Below are 16,644 nucleotides of genomic sequence, written 5' to 3'. Positions count from 1 at the left end.
TAAAAGTAATCACTCCATAATTGAGGTAATCAATATTTGACTCTATGATTACCCTATAATTAAGGTAATCAATACTTCCCTAATAGCATAATTAAAGTAACTAAAAGTTGACCAAATCTCCCAATTATTCAAAACTCCATGTGGACCCATATTATCTAGCGTATGCCAGCTCGAATCTTAGAATCCTCCTTTTGGCGCCTTTTATACACCTTTAAAAATTTCTTCCATTGATTTCCATCACTCTTTATTCCCCCTTCTAAGGTTGGGCTAGGAGTCATCAGTTCCCAAAGATTCTTTGTGTGTGTGGAAAAGGAGGGGGGAAGCTCCATTTTCCAATATTAGAAGTGCTGGATTGATATAGATTGAAAATCAGTTGCACATAATTCTATCATATTTGAAAAGTTATGGAAGCTGGAATTTGTGGCACTTCAACATTATTCTCCTCTGACTACTTATTGAATTTATCAGGCATCTCTCTACAATCAGCTTTTACAGCCGCCAGCGGGGATTTATATTTAACAGTGATATTGTCTGTTCAATACGGTGGAAGTATATAAAGTTGTGTGTATCATCATCTTAACACATGTCTTCCAGACCCTCATTGGGCTTTCCCTTATTATACAACCCTGTATACTAGATTTTCTCAATAAGGCACTAGTCATTAGTCATTACATATGTAGCAAACAGCTGCTTATGATGGCAACATAGCAAAAATAAGTTGTTGTATGGAAGAGAAATGGTTGGTCAAAAGGTATAGGATTTGTAGTGGTGGAAATTCGAAGAGCTTTATATGATATAGCTTCAATCCTCCCCCCTCTCCAAATGTTCAGTTGTGGTTCGGATGGGTCATTACTAAAATGAATCGAATTCTATCAGATATTTATATTTCTTCTTTGAAATACTCGTGTATATATATAGATATATAACTTTCATTTCACAGCAGAAACTATTCTAGGAGAACCAAAATCAGTTCTGTTCAGATATTGATTGCTCTAGTCTTGGTTTGACATGGTTTACTCGTTACTGGTTCTGGAAGAGTGGAAGAGTTACTCTCTCCATTAGCTAAACCATTTCTTACCCTGCGTATGGATTCGTATATTCTATGTACACAATCAACTGAGGGCTCCTTGACATATATTGCAACGTCTCCAATAAGAGTGCTCCATGAGCTAACTTGTGTGTTTCATGGAATTCTTATGAATTGTGAGTGTGTTATGATTTTTTGTATTACGTTTCCATTGATTTTATTGGTTCCCATTGTTTTTTCCAAGTTCTTAGTTAACTATGAGGTTTGTATAATATTGAAACTTCTAGGTGAGATCCTATCAATTTTATTTCCTAGTTTTTAGATGCAAATGCAGCAAAACTTAATTTCAAGTAAAAGCAAGAATGAAAATGCTCTCTTACCAGATTGCACATTTTTAGCGTTCATTTTTCCTATTTCCATTTTGATGTAATATGATCTGTATCTTGCAGGTGAACGATCCAAAGACAAAGAAGACATATTGCAAGTCTAAGGAATGCCGGAAGCACACCTTGCATAAGGTTACGCAGTACAAGAAGGGAAAGGATAGTTTGGCTGTGCAGGGCAAGCGCCGGTGTGATCGGAAACAGTCAGGTTATGGTGGACAAACCAAACCTGTTTTCCACAAGAAGGTAAAGCCTATTTCTATTATGTCGGAGATAAGAAGGGGAAGGGGACTTCTCTTTTCTAAGTGGCAGTTTTATGGAGTATCACCCTGGTCTTATTGCTGTGCTATGTTTCTTGACCTAAGGTTTAACGTTCAATTTGAATGCTTCTGTTTTATGCTTGTTTTTAGTTTTTGAAATGAATAGATATACCTTGCATACTTGAAGGGCAATGTAGCTTGGATTAAGCTATCGAGATTATGAATATAAAAATGGATTTTAAATATCAGTATTTAGCAGGCAGGTTCTATAAAAATCCCGATAAATCTAGTTGGTTTGTGTTGCATTGTCTATTCAGCTTTCTTATTTGTTGTCATAGGCTTTTGTGTATTGAACCTTGCTACCCTATCAGTGCCATGATAATGCCTTCATTTGTATATTTGTGCTTATATATATACATATTTATATTGATTACTGTAGTATGTTTGTTTTTGCTTTTATTTATTTTTTTGGGTAAATTGTTTTTGATTTTATAGAACTACTCTTATAATTTGAGTAATAGGGAACATGAATAAATGATGAAGAAGTTTTACATAATTATGGTGGTACCCTCTATATGCACAAATGCATTGATAAGGGTGCAAGAGTTTCCTTCACCAAGATGATGCTTAACATGTGAATTCAAATCTGGTGAAAAAGAATTTATGAAGAGCGGATGTATGAGTTATTTGTCATAAAAAAAAGGCATTTTTTACTTTAACAAAATAATTTTTAACTTTTTATTTTTATTATATTTGTATATATAGACATACGGAAATGATCTCTTGCTCAACGGTGAGCAAGAAATTTGTCCACATATATGGATATGTTTTTGCATCTGAGTGCTTCCTTTAGGAAAATTGTTTCAAGTAGGAAGGTTTCTCTCTCCCTCCCTGCCTATTAAAATACTATCTGTGCACATTTTCTAATATAGAGTACTTAAAGTTGTACATTTAAAATTATGTGGGTGAATTATCCTGACCTCCTCACGTTTGAAAACCAGTCTCCCTGATTAAAATTACAGAAATAACCGTGCAAATGTTTGTAATGACTTCTACTCCCATCACTAAAGTGAGTTGCGGATAGTTGGAAATTCGGTAAAGTCCTTGCACATCCTTAGGTGACCTAACACATCAAAACTCAATGTTAGATGGATATTCCAAAACAAATTAATTGACCTCTTTCCATAGTCGTCGCTTGCATTTTTCTCCGGTTGAAAAATCTGAGTGCGACATATAACATACATCCATCATTTTCAGTGAGTGGAGTCTTATTTTTGACTTGTTTGGTGTCTTCGAGAGGTCTGATTGACGCTTGGAGAGGGTGTTTCGTGTGATCCCACGCTCTTGATTTTTGGAGGGTGGCACCCTTTTGTGTTTGTTGTGCGTTTGGCAAAAGCGGAACAGGTCTCTGTTGGACACTTCCAATATATTTCTACTTGAAAAAAAGAAAAAAGAAGAAGAAGAAGAAGCATGCATCCACACAAAACACTAGAAATGGTTCAGCTGATCATGTAACACATAAACATATTTCAACCATAACTCCATACCAAAATAAATAAATAAAATACACTTCAACCATAGCTAAACAATCTTCAGCAAAACACACCAACGGTATTCACACTCGAGCAGAAAAAGAATATGGGAGAAAATAAAGCCAACACATTATAGCACAAACAATAAATCATATATGAAACTTCCAATTTTGGTGTCCTCAAATAAATTGCATGTCAGCATTTGGTGCCCCTTGAATTGAAGGCCATTATGTTTTCTTGGCATTAGCAAGAGAGAACCCAAAGGATTGGATCCGCCACCTTTTTACTTCAGTCACTTGGATGGTAACTGTAGTAAAATTACTTCCACTTCCAAATACTAGCCTGTCCAAAAATGATCACTAAAAAAAAAAAAAATCAATCAGATTCACCAAATATGTTAGTTAATCTAACACATACTTCGTATATGTTTACTCACCAATCTAGTGTGAATGTGAATACATATGATGCATGCATTCGCTGTATGTTATTTTTTTTTTAAATAGTAGTTGATCAATCCAGCAACTAATTTGACACTGACTTATTAAATTCAAACTAAAAATATATTAAAAACTCAAAATTTAGACACGAAATTTGCCAACCTAAATCCTACTGTCCTAATAAGGTGGAAAATTATATAGTAGAAACTAGAAAAAATGTTGTTATCCATGTGGTCATTTTTTTCATAATATATAAATATATATATATATATATATATATATATATATATATATTTTTGCATAGCATATAAAGTTTGACACAAAGAAATGGTCAAAACATGATTCAGGTAGTAAATATCACGTTGAAGGAATCCACCTCTTTCTATTCCTTTAATTCAGAATTTTAAACCTCAATTCCATCCACAACCATATGAAAAACACTAGAAAAAGAAGAAGAAGGAAACCTCTTAAATTGTAGCAAAATCTAAGTGACCAAATGTCTTCTTCTTCTTCCTTTTTTTTTTTTTTTTTTTTCCTCGTTAAATAGGTGATCAAATTTCTAGCACCATCCATGGATTTTTTATTTTTTATTTTTTTTCCCTCTCTTTGGTAAAGATTTGACAGCACACATTATCTTGTACTTTGTTTATAGATATATGCTCGTATAGCTTTGTACATGCTTTCATTAGTTTATAAGATTTCTTACTAAACCCAAAAAGAAAATATATTCTAAACATTATCCAAATAATTCAATCCTTCATAGTTTGGACAACTAAATTTGGGAAATGCAAAGTTTAATTACCAATCAATTTGAAATTAAAAAAATACCATCACATGAGATTCCTCCTTCCCAAACCTGTGAGATGCAGAAAGATAAAAATTAGATGATAGAATTACCTTAATTTACTCATTTGCCAAAATATGTTCTTCATCATGGTTTCCAGACTCACTCTCTTTCCCAACACTTGTTTCTCCATCATCCTTATACGTCGTAAACCCTGGATTAAACACAAGTGGACCATTTTAATGAAAAGCAGAGCTTCGGTCCTTTCTTGCTGTAGTTCAGGACAAAACTTCATGATATTTATATAAAAAATAGTTTGTCACTAGAAAAAGAATATAAATATAATCTCTTATCAAAGTTTCATGTCATTCCATATTTTACCCTTCCTTTCTTGAACAAGCTGCTGCACATAATTATTGAGGTCACTCACTTCTCTATCTTTATAGTTACTATCTTGTAATTTTATCATCGGTGTGCTTATCTGTCCAGATGTGAATGTTTGTATTTCGTCACATCTTCCCAACAAAGATTTTGGAAACACACAAGTCATGTCCTAAATTCTCAACTATGATGCCATGTGAAATGTCAAGAGATCATGGTATACATCACTGTGGGCGATTTCACCCCACTAGGGGCGATTTCACAGCGACAGCGACTTTGTCTTTTTCTTTTCTTTTTTTTGTCTTCTTCTGCGATGAAATCTTACTTAGAAACTGCAAGGGTTCCTAGACTTTCATTAAATGGGGACGTGAAGTCGGCTGTTCCGCATCGAGGACTGTCTTTGTATGTCGACGGGAAGTCCGTCGGAGGGAGGAAATCAGTACTCTCATCTTGCTTGGTTGGTCGTTTTGACAAAGAAGTTGGGGGATGTGATCGTGTGGAGGAATGGGCGGCGAAAGCTTGGAATACGTCCTGTGGCATGGGGGTTACTCCATTATCTGATTCGATGCTCCTCTTCAGGCTTCCTTCTCAGGCCGAACCCCAACGTGTGTTGAAGGAAGGACGACGTCATTGGGGATCTGCAACTTTACGGATCAATGTGTGGTCTTTTAGGGTTGGATGTTGTGGTGTCCTTAGAGAACAAGGTCTCAAACAGATCCGGATGTTTGGACTTCCCCTTCATCTATGGTGTCATGCTCTATTTGTTGAAGTAGGGGACTTATGCGGCGGATTTGTGGGAGTTGTTGCCGATGAAACCAGGGATGCCGAAAGCGTTCGTATTACAGTGAGAATAAGATCGACCTGTCCACAATTTGTATTTATTAATGATGACACTCTCTGCTATAAGGTGGTGATTTGGGAAGAAATTACGCCGGAGTTGGTTCCGTCGACAGAGAGTATCGAAGGCGGCGACGGGTCTTATCATATGCCGGAGGAAAGATGGGTGCGAGGAAGATCGAGTCAACGACACGCACCGGTCACGCGCGTCATAGCTGATAAGACTTACTCTACACGTGGCGCTCATAGAGGTTCATCAGTTCCCAAAGATTCGCGGGGGGGGGGGGGAGTAGAAATATAACAAGGAGAGAATTGTGTAAAGGCTTGAATGATATGAATTACTCATTCACAGCTCTAGTATTTATAGATAAAATGAGCAGATGCTTATATTACAAGAAAGGAAACTAAGTTGTGCTATTATGGTAAGTCATACCATAAATCGCGGTATCATATATGCTAACACTCCCCCTTAAGTTGGTGCGTGGATATCTGAAATGCTCAGCTTGGACAATGCATTCTCAAACATAATCTTGCAGACGCCCTTTGTAAGAATTTACAAGTTGCAGAGTGAAAATCTAACTAGCAATGATTTTCTCTCAAATGAAGTGCCGATCAACAAATAAAAAATGTCTCCTCAGACCATAAATAACCAATTATGTCTCCACAGACCATAAACAACCAACAATGTCTCCTCAGACTATTTCCCTTCACATGTTTAAAATATGTAGATGGAAGAATCAATAATGTCTCCTCAGACCATTCCCCTTCATGCATATGTTTAAACGATATAGATGAAAGAAGAATCAATAACGTCTCCTCAGACCATAAAAAAGAAACAACTATGTCTCCTCAAACCATAAAAAAGAATAAATATGTCTCCTCAGACCATAAAAAAGAAACAATTTTCTCCTCAGACTGTTTCTGAATGGGTGGTGCCAAACTCGCAACGCCCTCATTGAGGTCGAATGGGGGGGGGGGAGTAGAAATATAACAAGGAGAGAATTGTGTAAAGGCTTGAATGATATGAATTACTCATTCACAGCTCTAGTATTTATAGATAAAATGAGCAGATGCTTATATTACAAGAAAGGAAACTAAGTTGTGCTATTATGGTAAGTCATACCATAAATCGCGGTATCATATATGCTAACACTCCCCCTTAAGTTGGTGCGTGGATATCTGAAACGCTCAGCTTGGACAATGCATTCTCAAACATAATCTTGCAGACACCCTTTGTAAGAATTTACAAGTTGCAGAGTGAAAATCTAACTAGCAATGATTTTCTCTCAAATGAAGTGCCGATCAACAAATAAAAAATGTCTCCTCAGACCATAAATAACCAATTATGTCTCCACAGACCATAAACAACCAACAATGTCTCCTCAGACTATTTCCCTTCACATGTTTAAAATATGTAGATGGAAGAATCAATAATGTCTCCTCAGACCATTCCCCTTCATGCATATGTTTAAACGATATAGATGAAAGAAGAATCAATAACGTCTCCTCAGACCATAAAAAAGAAACAACTATGTCTCCTCAAACCATAAAAAAGAATAAATATGTCTCCTCAGACCATAAAAAAGAAACAATTTTCTCCTTAGACTGTTTCTGAATGGGTGGTGCCAAACTCGCAACGCCCTCATTGAGGTCGAATTGGGGGGGGGGGGGGGGAGTAGAAATATAACAAGGAGAGAATTGTGTAAAGGCTTGAATGATATGAATTACTCATTCACAGCTCTAGTATTTATAGATAAAATGAGCAGATGCTTATATTACAAGAAAGGAAACTAAGTTGTGCTATTATGGTAAGTCATACCATAAATCGCGGTATCATATATGCTAACACTCCCCCTTAAGTTGGTGCGTGGATATCTGAAACGCTCAGCTTGGACAATGCATTCTCAAACATAATCTTGCAGACGCCCTTTGTAAGAATTTACAAGTTGCAGAGTGAAAATCTAACTAGCAATGATTTTCTCTCAAATGAAGTGCCGATCAACAAATAAAAAATGTCTCCTCAGACCATAAATAACCAATTATGTCTCCACAGACCATAAACAACCAACAATGTCTCCTCAGACTATTTCCCTTCACATGTTTAAAATATGTAGATGGAAGAATCAATAATGTCTCCTCAGACCATTCCCCTTCATGCATATGTTTAAACGATATAGATGAAAGAAGAATCAATAACGTCTCCTCAGACCATAAAAAAGAAACAACTATGTCTCCTCAAACCATAAAAAAGAATAAATATGTCTCCTCAGACCATAAAAAAGAAACAATTTTCTCCTCAGACTGTTTCTGAATGGGTGGTGCCAAACTCGCAACGCCCTCATTGAGGTCGAATCGCCCTGCCTACCCGACACCTCTCGGATGGCTATTAGACCATTCCCGAATGGGTGGTGCCCAACTCACAATGCCCTCATTGCTGTCGGACCACCCTGACTCTGATACCAAGAAGAAATATAAAAAGAGGAAGGAGAGAATTGTGTAAAGGTTTGAATGAGATCTATAATATGCAAAGGCTTGAATGATATCAATCACTCATTCACATCTCTAGTATTTATAGATAAAATGAGAGCGCATGCTCATATTACAAGAAAAGAAACTAAATCAAATCTAAATCAAATCTCTGCGAATATGGTAAGGCATTCCATAAATCTTGGCTGTCATATATGCTAACACTACCCCTCAAGTTGGTGGGTGGATATTTGAAATGCCCAACTTGGACAACGCATCTTCAAACACTGTCTTGCTAGCACTCTTCTTCAGAATCTACAAGTTGCAGAGTGCAAATCTGACTAGATTAAAAATGTCGATCAACAAACCAAAAATGTCTTCTCAGACCGTAAACAACCAACCTCATCTCCTCAGACCGTAAACAAACAACAATATGTCTCCTCAGACCGTAAACAACCAACAATATGTCTCCTCAGACCGTAAACAACCAACATTGTCTCCTCAGACCATTCCTCTTCACATGTTTAAGACATGTAGATGAAAGAATTAACAATGTCTCCTCAGACCATTTCCCTTCATACGTATGTTTAAACCATATAGATGAAAGAATCAATAATGTCTCCTCAGACCATACAAAAAAAATAACTATGTCTCGTCAGACCATTTTTGAATGAGTGGTGCTAAACTCGCAACACGATGGACGATGTCACCTTAAACCATTCCCAAATGGGTGGTGCCGAACTCGCAATGCGCTCATTGTAGTCGGACCACCCTGGCTCTGATACCAAGCAGAAATATAAAAAGTAGAGAATTGTGTAAAGGCTTGAATGATGTGAATTACTTGTTCATAGCTCTAGTATTTATAGATAAAATGAGCATATGCTCATATTATAAGAAAGGAAACTAAATCAAATCTAAATTAAATCATAACTTATTCTAAAGCATATTCTATGGCATAGTCAAATCTCTGCTATTATGGTAAGTCATTCCATAAATAGTGGCTATCATATATGCTAACATATGCATAGTCAAATCTCTGCTAATATGGTTAGTCATACCATAAATCGTGGTATCATATATGCTAACATGAAGCTCCATTTTCCAATATTAGAAGTTCTGGATTGATATAGATTGAAAATCAGTTGCACTTAATTCTACCATATTTGAAAAGATATGGAAGCTGGAATTTGTGGCACTTCAACATTATTCTCCTTTGACTACTTATTGAATTTCTCAGGCATCTCTCTACAATCAGCTTTTACAGCCGCCAGCTGGGATTTATATTTAATAGTGATATTGTCTATTCAATACGGTGGAAGTATATAAAGTTGTGTGTATCATCATCTTAGCACATGTCTTCCAGACCCTCATTGGGCTTTCCTTTATTATACAGCCCTATATACTAGATTTTCTCAATAAGGCACTAGTCATTAGTCATTACATATGTAGCAAACAGCTGCTTATGATGGCAGCATAGCAAAAATAAGTTGTTTTATGGAAGACAAAAAGTTGGTCAAAAGGTATATGATTTGTAGTGGTGGAAATTCTAAGAGCTTTATATGGTATAGCTTCAATCCACCCCCCTCTCCAAATGTTCAGTTGTGGTTCGGATGGGTCATTACTAAAATGAATCGAATTCTATCAGATATTTATGTTTCTCCATTGCATTACTCGTGTATATATATATATATGTGTGTGTGTATATATATATATCCTATAACTTTCATTTCACAGCAGAAACTATTCTAGGTGAACTTTGAATCAGTTCTGTTCAGATATTGATTGCTCTAGTCTTGGTTTGACATGGTTTACTTGTTACTGGTTCTGGAAGAGTGGAAGAGTTGCTCTCTATTAGCTAAACCATTTCTTACCCTGCCTTTGGACTCGTATATTTTATGTACACATTCAACTGAGGGCTCCTTGACATATATTGCAACGTCTCCAATAATCATGCTCCATGAGCTAACTTGTGTGTTTCATGGAATTCTTATGAATTGTGAGTGTGTTATGATTTTTTTGTATTATGTTTCCATTGATTTTATTGGTTCCCATTGTTTTTTCCAAGTTCTTAGTTAACTATGAGGTGTCTATAATATTGAAACTTCTAGGTGAGATCCCTATCATTTTTATTTCCTAGTTTTTAGATGCAAAAGCATGAATGAAAATTCTCTCTTACCAGATTGCACATTTTTAGCATTCATTTTTCCTATTTCCATTTTGATGTAATATGATCTGTTCTTGCAGGTGAACGTTCCAAAGACAAAGAAGACATATTGCAAGTCTAAGGAATGCCGGAAGCACACCTTGCATAAGATTACGCAGTACAAGAAGGGAAAGGATAGTTTGGCTGTGCAAGGCAAGTGCCGGTATGATTGGAAACAGTCAGGTTATGGTGGACAAACCAAACCTGTTTTCCACAAGAAGGTAAAACCTATTTCTATTATGTCTCTTTACTTCACAAGGTATGTATCTTATTTGAAATGACCCTCATCCACGTTTTAACTAACCTATGCACTTCTTTCCCCATGAAGTTCCTATCTTATAAATTTAGCCAGGGAAAAAATTTACAACATTGCTTTCTCTGTGTAGGCGAAAACTACAAAGAAGATTGTGCCGAGGCTGCAATGCCAGGGGTTCAAGCATGTATCACAGCACCCAATCAAGGTTAGCTTCTCAACTTCCATTTGCTCTTTTGTTTTCGATTCCTTAAGTGTTGCTTTCTTGTTCGTTATGGACATGTGATTGTTGCCCTTTTATTGCAGAGGTGCAAGCATTTTGAGATTGGTAGAGATAAGGAGGGGAGGGGACTTCTCTTTTCTAAGTGGCAGTTTTATGGAGTATCATCTTGGTCTTATTGCCGTGCTATGTTTCTTGACCTAAGGTTTAACTTTCAATTTGAATGCTTCTGTTTTTATGCTTGTTTTTACCTTTTGAAATGAATAGATATACCTTGCATACTTAAAGGGCAATGTAGCTTGGATTAAGCTATCGAGATTATGAATATAAAAATGGATTTTCAATATCAGTATTTAGCAGGCAGGTTCTATAAAAATCCCGATAAATCTAATTGGTTTGTGTTGCCTTGTCTATTCAGCTTTCTTATTTGTTGTCATAGGCTTTGTGTACTGAACCTTGCTACCCTATCAGTGCCATGATAATACGTTCATTTGTATATTTGTGCTTATATGTATACATATTTATATTGATTACTGTAGTATGTTTGTTTTTGCTTTTTATTTTTTTGGGTAAATTGTTTTTGATTTTATAGAATTACTGTTATAATTTGAGTAATAGGGAACATGAATAAATGATGAAGAAGTTTTACATAATTATGGGTGGTACCCTCTACGCACAAATGCATTGATAAGGGGGCAAGAGTTTCCTTCACCAAGATGATGCTTAACATGTGAATTCAAATCTGGTGAAAAAGAATTTATGAAGAGCGGATGTGTGAGTTATTTGTCATGAAAAAAAAAGGCATTTTTTCCTTGAACAAAATAATTTTTAACTTTTTATTTTTATTATACATATATATATATATATATATATATATGTATATATATAGACATACGGAAATGATCTCTTGCTCAACGGTGAGCAAGAAATTCGTCCAAATATATGGATATGTTTTTGCATCTGAGTGCTTCCTTTTAGGAAAATTGTTTCAAGTATTTCTATTATCCCTTTCTAGGAAGGTTTCTCTCTGCCTCCTTGCCCAATAAAATACCATCTGTGCACATTTTCTAATATGGAGTACTTAAAGTTGTACATTTAAAATTATATGGGTGAATTATCCTGACCTCCTCACCTTTCCACCCTCAGACAAAAACCTTTTGAAAAACCAGTGTCCCCAGTTAAAATTACAGAAATAATCGTGCAAATGTTTGTAATGACTTGTACTCCCATCACTAAAGTGAGTTGCTGATAGTTGGAAATTCTTTAAAGTCCTTGCACATCCTTAGGTGACCTAACACATCAAAACTCAATGTTAGATGGATATTGCAAAACAAATTAGTTGACCTCTTTCCATAGTTGTTGGTTACATTTTTCTCCGGTTGAGTGCGTCAGATAAACATACATCCATCATTTTTAGTGAGTGGAGTCTTATTTTTGACTTGTTTGGAGAGTGATAGAGTGGGTGTTTCGTGTGATCCCACGCTCCTGATTTTTGGAGGGTGGCACCCTTTTGTGTTTGGTGGTGCGTTTGGCAAAAGCACAAGCTTGTTGGAGATCATTTTATAGGCACAAGCTTGTTTGAGATCATAAATGCATCTTTTAAGCTTAAATACTTTATTTTCTTCCCCTTTAGAAATGAATCCTTCAGGTTGTTTCATTTAAATATCTTCATACCTATTTAGGAACTGCTTCTACATCCATTTAATATAATCTCAGTCATAGTATGCAATAATTGTTAACAATGTCCCAATGGATTTCAGCATTGATACGAGTGAAAAGTTTTTTCATAGTCAATATCCTCGTTTTCTTCATTTAGCCTTTTGTTACTCCCCTTCTTCATTTAGCCTTTTGGTCTCCAGATAAGTAAGTGACAAATTGCAAATATAAGCTGTCGCACAAGTATCAATACACCGAAAACTATTAGACCTAACAAGCTTCGGATAGACTTCCATTACTTATTCTACTGCACATGTGAAACTTTCGTTAATATTCATAATCTGTTTCTTCTCTCCATGTATTACCAGTTTAAAACCATATATTACCAGTCTAAAGCCAAATCTACAATGACAATGTTCAATAAGTGATTTATAGACTCTACGCAACTGAGATTGATGAATTTTGTAATGTGAAATCTTCATTGGGTCATTCGAATGGTTTAATCTTCATTGGGTCATTCCAATGGTTTAATACTACCTTTAATCGAATGTTGAATCAGTGTGTTGTACGATAGTGTGTTGTATGGAGTAATAAAGTTATAAGTGCATTAAACCCCTTGAACTATCAACCAAAAGCACAAAACCCCCTGACCTAAGTTAAGCCCCCTGTACTCTGTAAAAAGAGCAATTTAAAGACGAAATTAAAAGTTTCCATCACCGGATGCCGCCAGAGATGTTAGGATTACCAAATTGCCCTTTAATTAAATAACATAGGTTTGTTGTTTGAGTAGCTGTTGCTAATGTGTCAAGTGCAATCTCAACAACCAATAGCATTGTGCCATCACATCACCCTATAACAATTGCACCTAGTTTTTAGGCCAAACACCACCTTATTTTAGCACTAATCAACACTGACACCTCCTAGCCAAACAACAAAGTTAACCAACTCCATCGTCCACGGCAGCCGCCACCTTTTTTTTTTTTGTCACTTGTTGAAACACTAGCCCTAGCTCATTCCATCGCAACATAACAACTGAAAGGATCGAAATCTACTCCTCTAATCTTGCAACTTTGAGACTCTTGATTCCAGATAATTCACGTATAGTGCGAACATGGTTTGGTTGACCAGGGCTTTCTGGCAGCATTGCGTATGTGTATATATATGTATATATTTGGAGGTGAGAACATTGCCCCCTGCACTCCATTAAATCCGATGAGCAAACACCCAAAAACAATACATATATTCCATTAATTAAGAATTTCTTTGTCTTCTTTGAGTTTAATTTTGGCAACATTGCTTTCTCTGTGTCGGCAAAAACTACAAAGAAGATTGTGCTGAGGCTGCAATGCCAGGGGTGCAAGCATGTATCACAGCACCCAATCAAGGTTAGCTTCTCAACTTCCATTTGCTCTTTTGTTTTCGATTCCTTGAGTGTTGCTTTCTTGTTCTTTATGGACATGTGATTATTGCCCTTTTATTGCAGAGGTGCAAGCATTTTGAGATTGGTGGAGATAAGAAGGGGAAGGGGACTTATCTTTTCTAAGTGGCAGTTTTATGGAGTATCATCCTGGTCTTATTGCTGTGCTATGTTTCTTGACCTAAGGTTTAACTTTCAATTTGAATGCTTCTGTTTTTATGCTTGTTTTTACCTTTTGAAATGAATAGATATACCTTGCACACTTGAAGGGCAATGTAGCTTGGATTAAGCTATCGCGATTATGAATATAAAAATGGATTTTAAATATCCGTATTTAGCAGGCAGGTTCTATAAAAATCCCGATAAATCTAATTGGTTTGTGTTGCATTGTCTATTCGGCTTTCTTATTTGTTGTCATAGGCTTTTGTGTACTGAACCTTGCTACCCTATCAGTGCCATGATAATACCTTCATTTGTATATTTGTGCTTATATATATACATATTTATATTGATTACTGTAGTATGTTTGTTTTTGCTTTAATTTATTTTTTTGGGTAAATTGTTTTTGATTTTATAGAACTACTCTTATAATTTGAGTAATAGGGAACATGAATAAATGATGAAGAAGTTTTACATAATTATGGGTGGTACCCTCTATGCACAAATGCATTGATAAGGGGGCAAGAGTTTCCTTCACCAAGATGATGCTTAACATGTGAATTCAAATCTGGTGAAAAAGAATATATTAAGAGCGGATGTGAGTTATTTGTCATGAAAAAAAAGGCATTTTTTCCTTGAACAAAATAATTTTTAACTTTTTATTTTAATTATATATATATATATATATCTGGACATACGGAAATGATCTCTTGCTCAACGGTGAGGAAGAAATTTGTCCACATAGATGGATATGTATTTGCATCTGAGTGCTTCCTTTTAGGAAAATTGTTTCAAGTATTTCTATTATCCCTTTCTAGGATGGTTTCTCTCTCCCTCCCTGCCTATTAAAATACTATCCATGCACATTTTCTAATATAGAGTACTTAAAGTTGTACATTTAAAATTATATGGGTGAATTATCCTGACCTCCTCACGTTTCCATCCTCAGACGAAAACCTTTTGAAAAACCAGTCTTCCCGGTTAAAATTACTGAAATAACCGTGCAAATGTTTGTAATGACTTGTACTCCCATCACTAAAGCGAGTTGCTGATAGTTGGAAATTCTTTAAAGTCCTTGCACATCCTTAGGTGACCTAACACATTAAAACTCAATGTTAGATGGATATTCCAAAACAAATTAATTGACCTCTTTCCATAGCCGTCGGTTAGATTTTTCTCCGGTTGAAAAATGAAAATCTGAGGGCGACGGATAACATACATCCATCATTTTCAGTGAGTGGAGTCTTATTTTTGACTTGTTTGGTGTCTTCAAATTGACGCTTGGAGAGGGTGTTTCGTGTGATCCAACGCACTTGATTTTTGGAGGGTGGCACCCTTCTGTGTTTGTTGTGCGTTTGGCAAAAGCGAAAAAAAAGATCCTTCGATGGGGGAAGCGGAACAGGTTTTGTTGGACACTTTCTAATATATTTTTACTTAAAAAAAAAAAAAAGAGAAAAAAGAAGAAGAAGAAGAAGCATGCATCCACACAAAACACTAGAAATGGTTCAGCTGATCATGTAACACAAACATATTTCAACCATAACTCCATACCAAAATAAATAAATAAAATACACTTCAACCATAGCTAAACAATCTTCAGCAAAACACACCAACGGTATTCACACTCGAGCAGAAAAAGAATATGGGAGAAAACAAACAATAAATCATATATGAAACTTCCAATTTTGGTGTCCCCAAATAAATTGCATGTCAGCATTTGGTGCCCCTTGAATTGAAGGCCATTATGTTTTCTTGGCAGTAGCAAGAGAGAACCCAAAGGATTGGATCCGCCACCTTTTTACTTCAGTCACTTGGATGGTAACTGTAGTAAAATTACTTCCACTTCCAAATACTAGCCTGTCCAAAAATGATCACTGAAAAAAAAAAAAAAAATCAATCAGATTCACCAAATTTGTTAATCTAACACATATATGTTTACTCACCAATCTAGTGTGGATGTGAATACGTATGATGCATGCATTCCCTGTATGTTATTTTTTTTAAATAGTAGTTGATTAATCCAGTAACTAATTAGACACTGACTTTTTAAATTCAAACTAAAAATATATTACAAACTCAAAATTTAGACACCAAATTTGCCAACCTAAATCCTACTGTCCTAATAAGGTGGTAAATAATCTAGTAGAAACTAGAAAAAATGTGGTTATCCATGTGGTCATTTTTTTCATAATATATGAAGTTTTTTTTTTTTTTTTTTTTTCATAACATATAAAGTTTAACACAAAGAAATGGTCAAAACGTGATTCAGGTAGTAAAAATGACGTTGAAGGAATCCACCTCTTTCTGTTAGTTTAATTCAGAATTTTAAACCTCAATTCCATCCACAACCATGTGAAAAACACTAGGGGAAAAAAACAAGAAAAAAAGAAAACCTCTTAAAATGTAGTTAAATCTAAGTGACCAAAATGTCGTCTTCTTCTTCTTATTATTTTTTTTCGTTAAATAGGTGATCAAATTTCTAGCACAATCTAAGGATTTTTTTATTTTTATTTATTTTCCCCTTCTTTGGTAAAGATTTGACAGCACACATTATCTTGTACTTTGATTCATATTCGAAAAGGTTAAAAAAGTTAAGTTGAATGAAGATTTGACAGCACACATTATCAAT

General features: G+C 35.5%; 2 protein-coding genes and 1 long non-coding RNA gene across 13 annotated transcripts in view; 1 reads left to right on the top strand and 2 right to left on the bottom strand.

The window, feature by feature from the left end:
• The first annotated feature begins 736 nt into the window (after positions 1-736).
• Positions 737-12,937, top strand: LOC132304980 (uncharacterized). The gene is made up of 5 exons (XM_059802675.1): positions 737-751; positions 1,477-1,656; positions 10,352-10,531; positions 10,697-10,771; positions 10,870-12,937. Exons 1-5 carry the CDS (start codon positions 737-739, stop codon positions 11,044-11,046), a joined length of 627 nt encoding a protein of 208 aa, XP_059658658.1. The 3' UTR covers positions 11,047-12,937.
• LOC132302235 (uncharacterized) lies at positions 3,196-4,615 on the bottom strand. Its single transcript, XR_009480783.1, has 2 exons — positions 4,537-4,615; positions 3,196-3,561 (listed from the first exon to the last, which is right to left on the bottom strand). It is a non-coding gene; the product is annotated as an uncharacterized LOC132302235 (long non-coding RNA).
• Positions 12,938-15,525: 2,588 nt separating the features above from the next.
• LOC132303271 (probable disease resistance protein At4g27220) overlaps positions 15,526-16,644 on the bottom strand; it is a 40,093-nt gene continuing 38,974 nt past the window's right edge. For all 11 annotated transcript variants that reach the window (XM_059800484.1, XM_059800485.1, XM_059800476.1 and 8 more), the window contains one exon: positions 15,526-15,889. The gene's annotated coding sequence lies outside the window, so the exon portion shown is untranslated. The remainder of the gene's footprint in view (positions 15,890-16,644) is intronic.

The sequence above is a fragment of the Cornus florida genome, unplaced genomic scaffold (assembly GCF_030987335.1).
Source record: "Cornus florida cultivar Cherokee Brave unplaced genomic scaffold, ASM3098733v1 CherokeeBrave_3.0.0_Hap2_Chr04, whole genome shotgun sequence".
Classification (NCBI taxonomy): domain Eukaryota; kingdom Viridiplantae; phylum Streptophyta; class Magnoliopsida; order Cornales; family Cornaceae; genus Cornus; species Cornus florida.
Note: the sequence above shows the minus strand (reverse complement) of the source record. Positions and strands in the feature narration are given on the sequence as shown.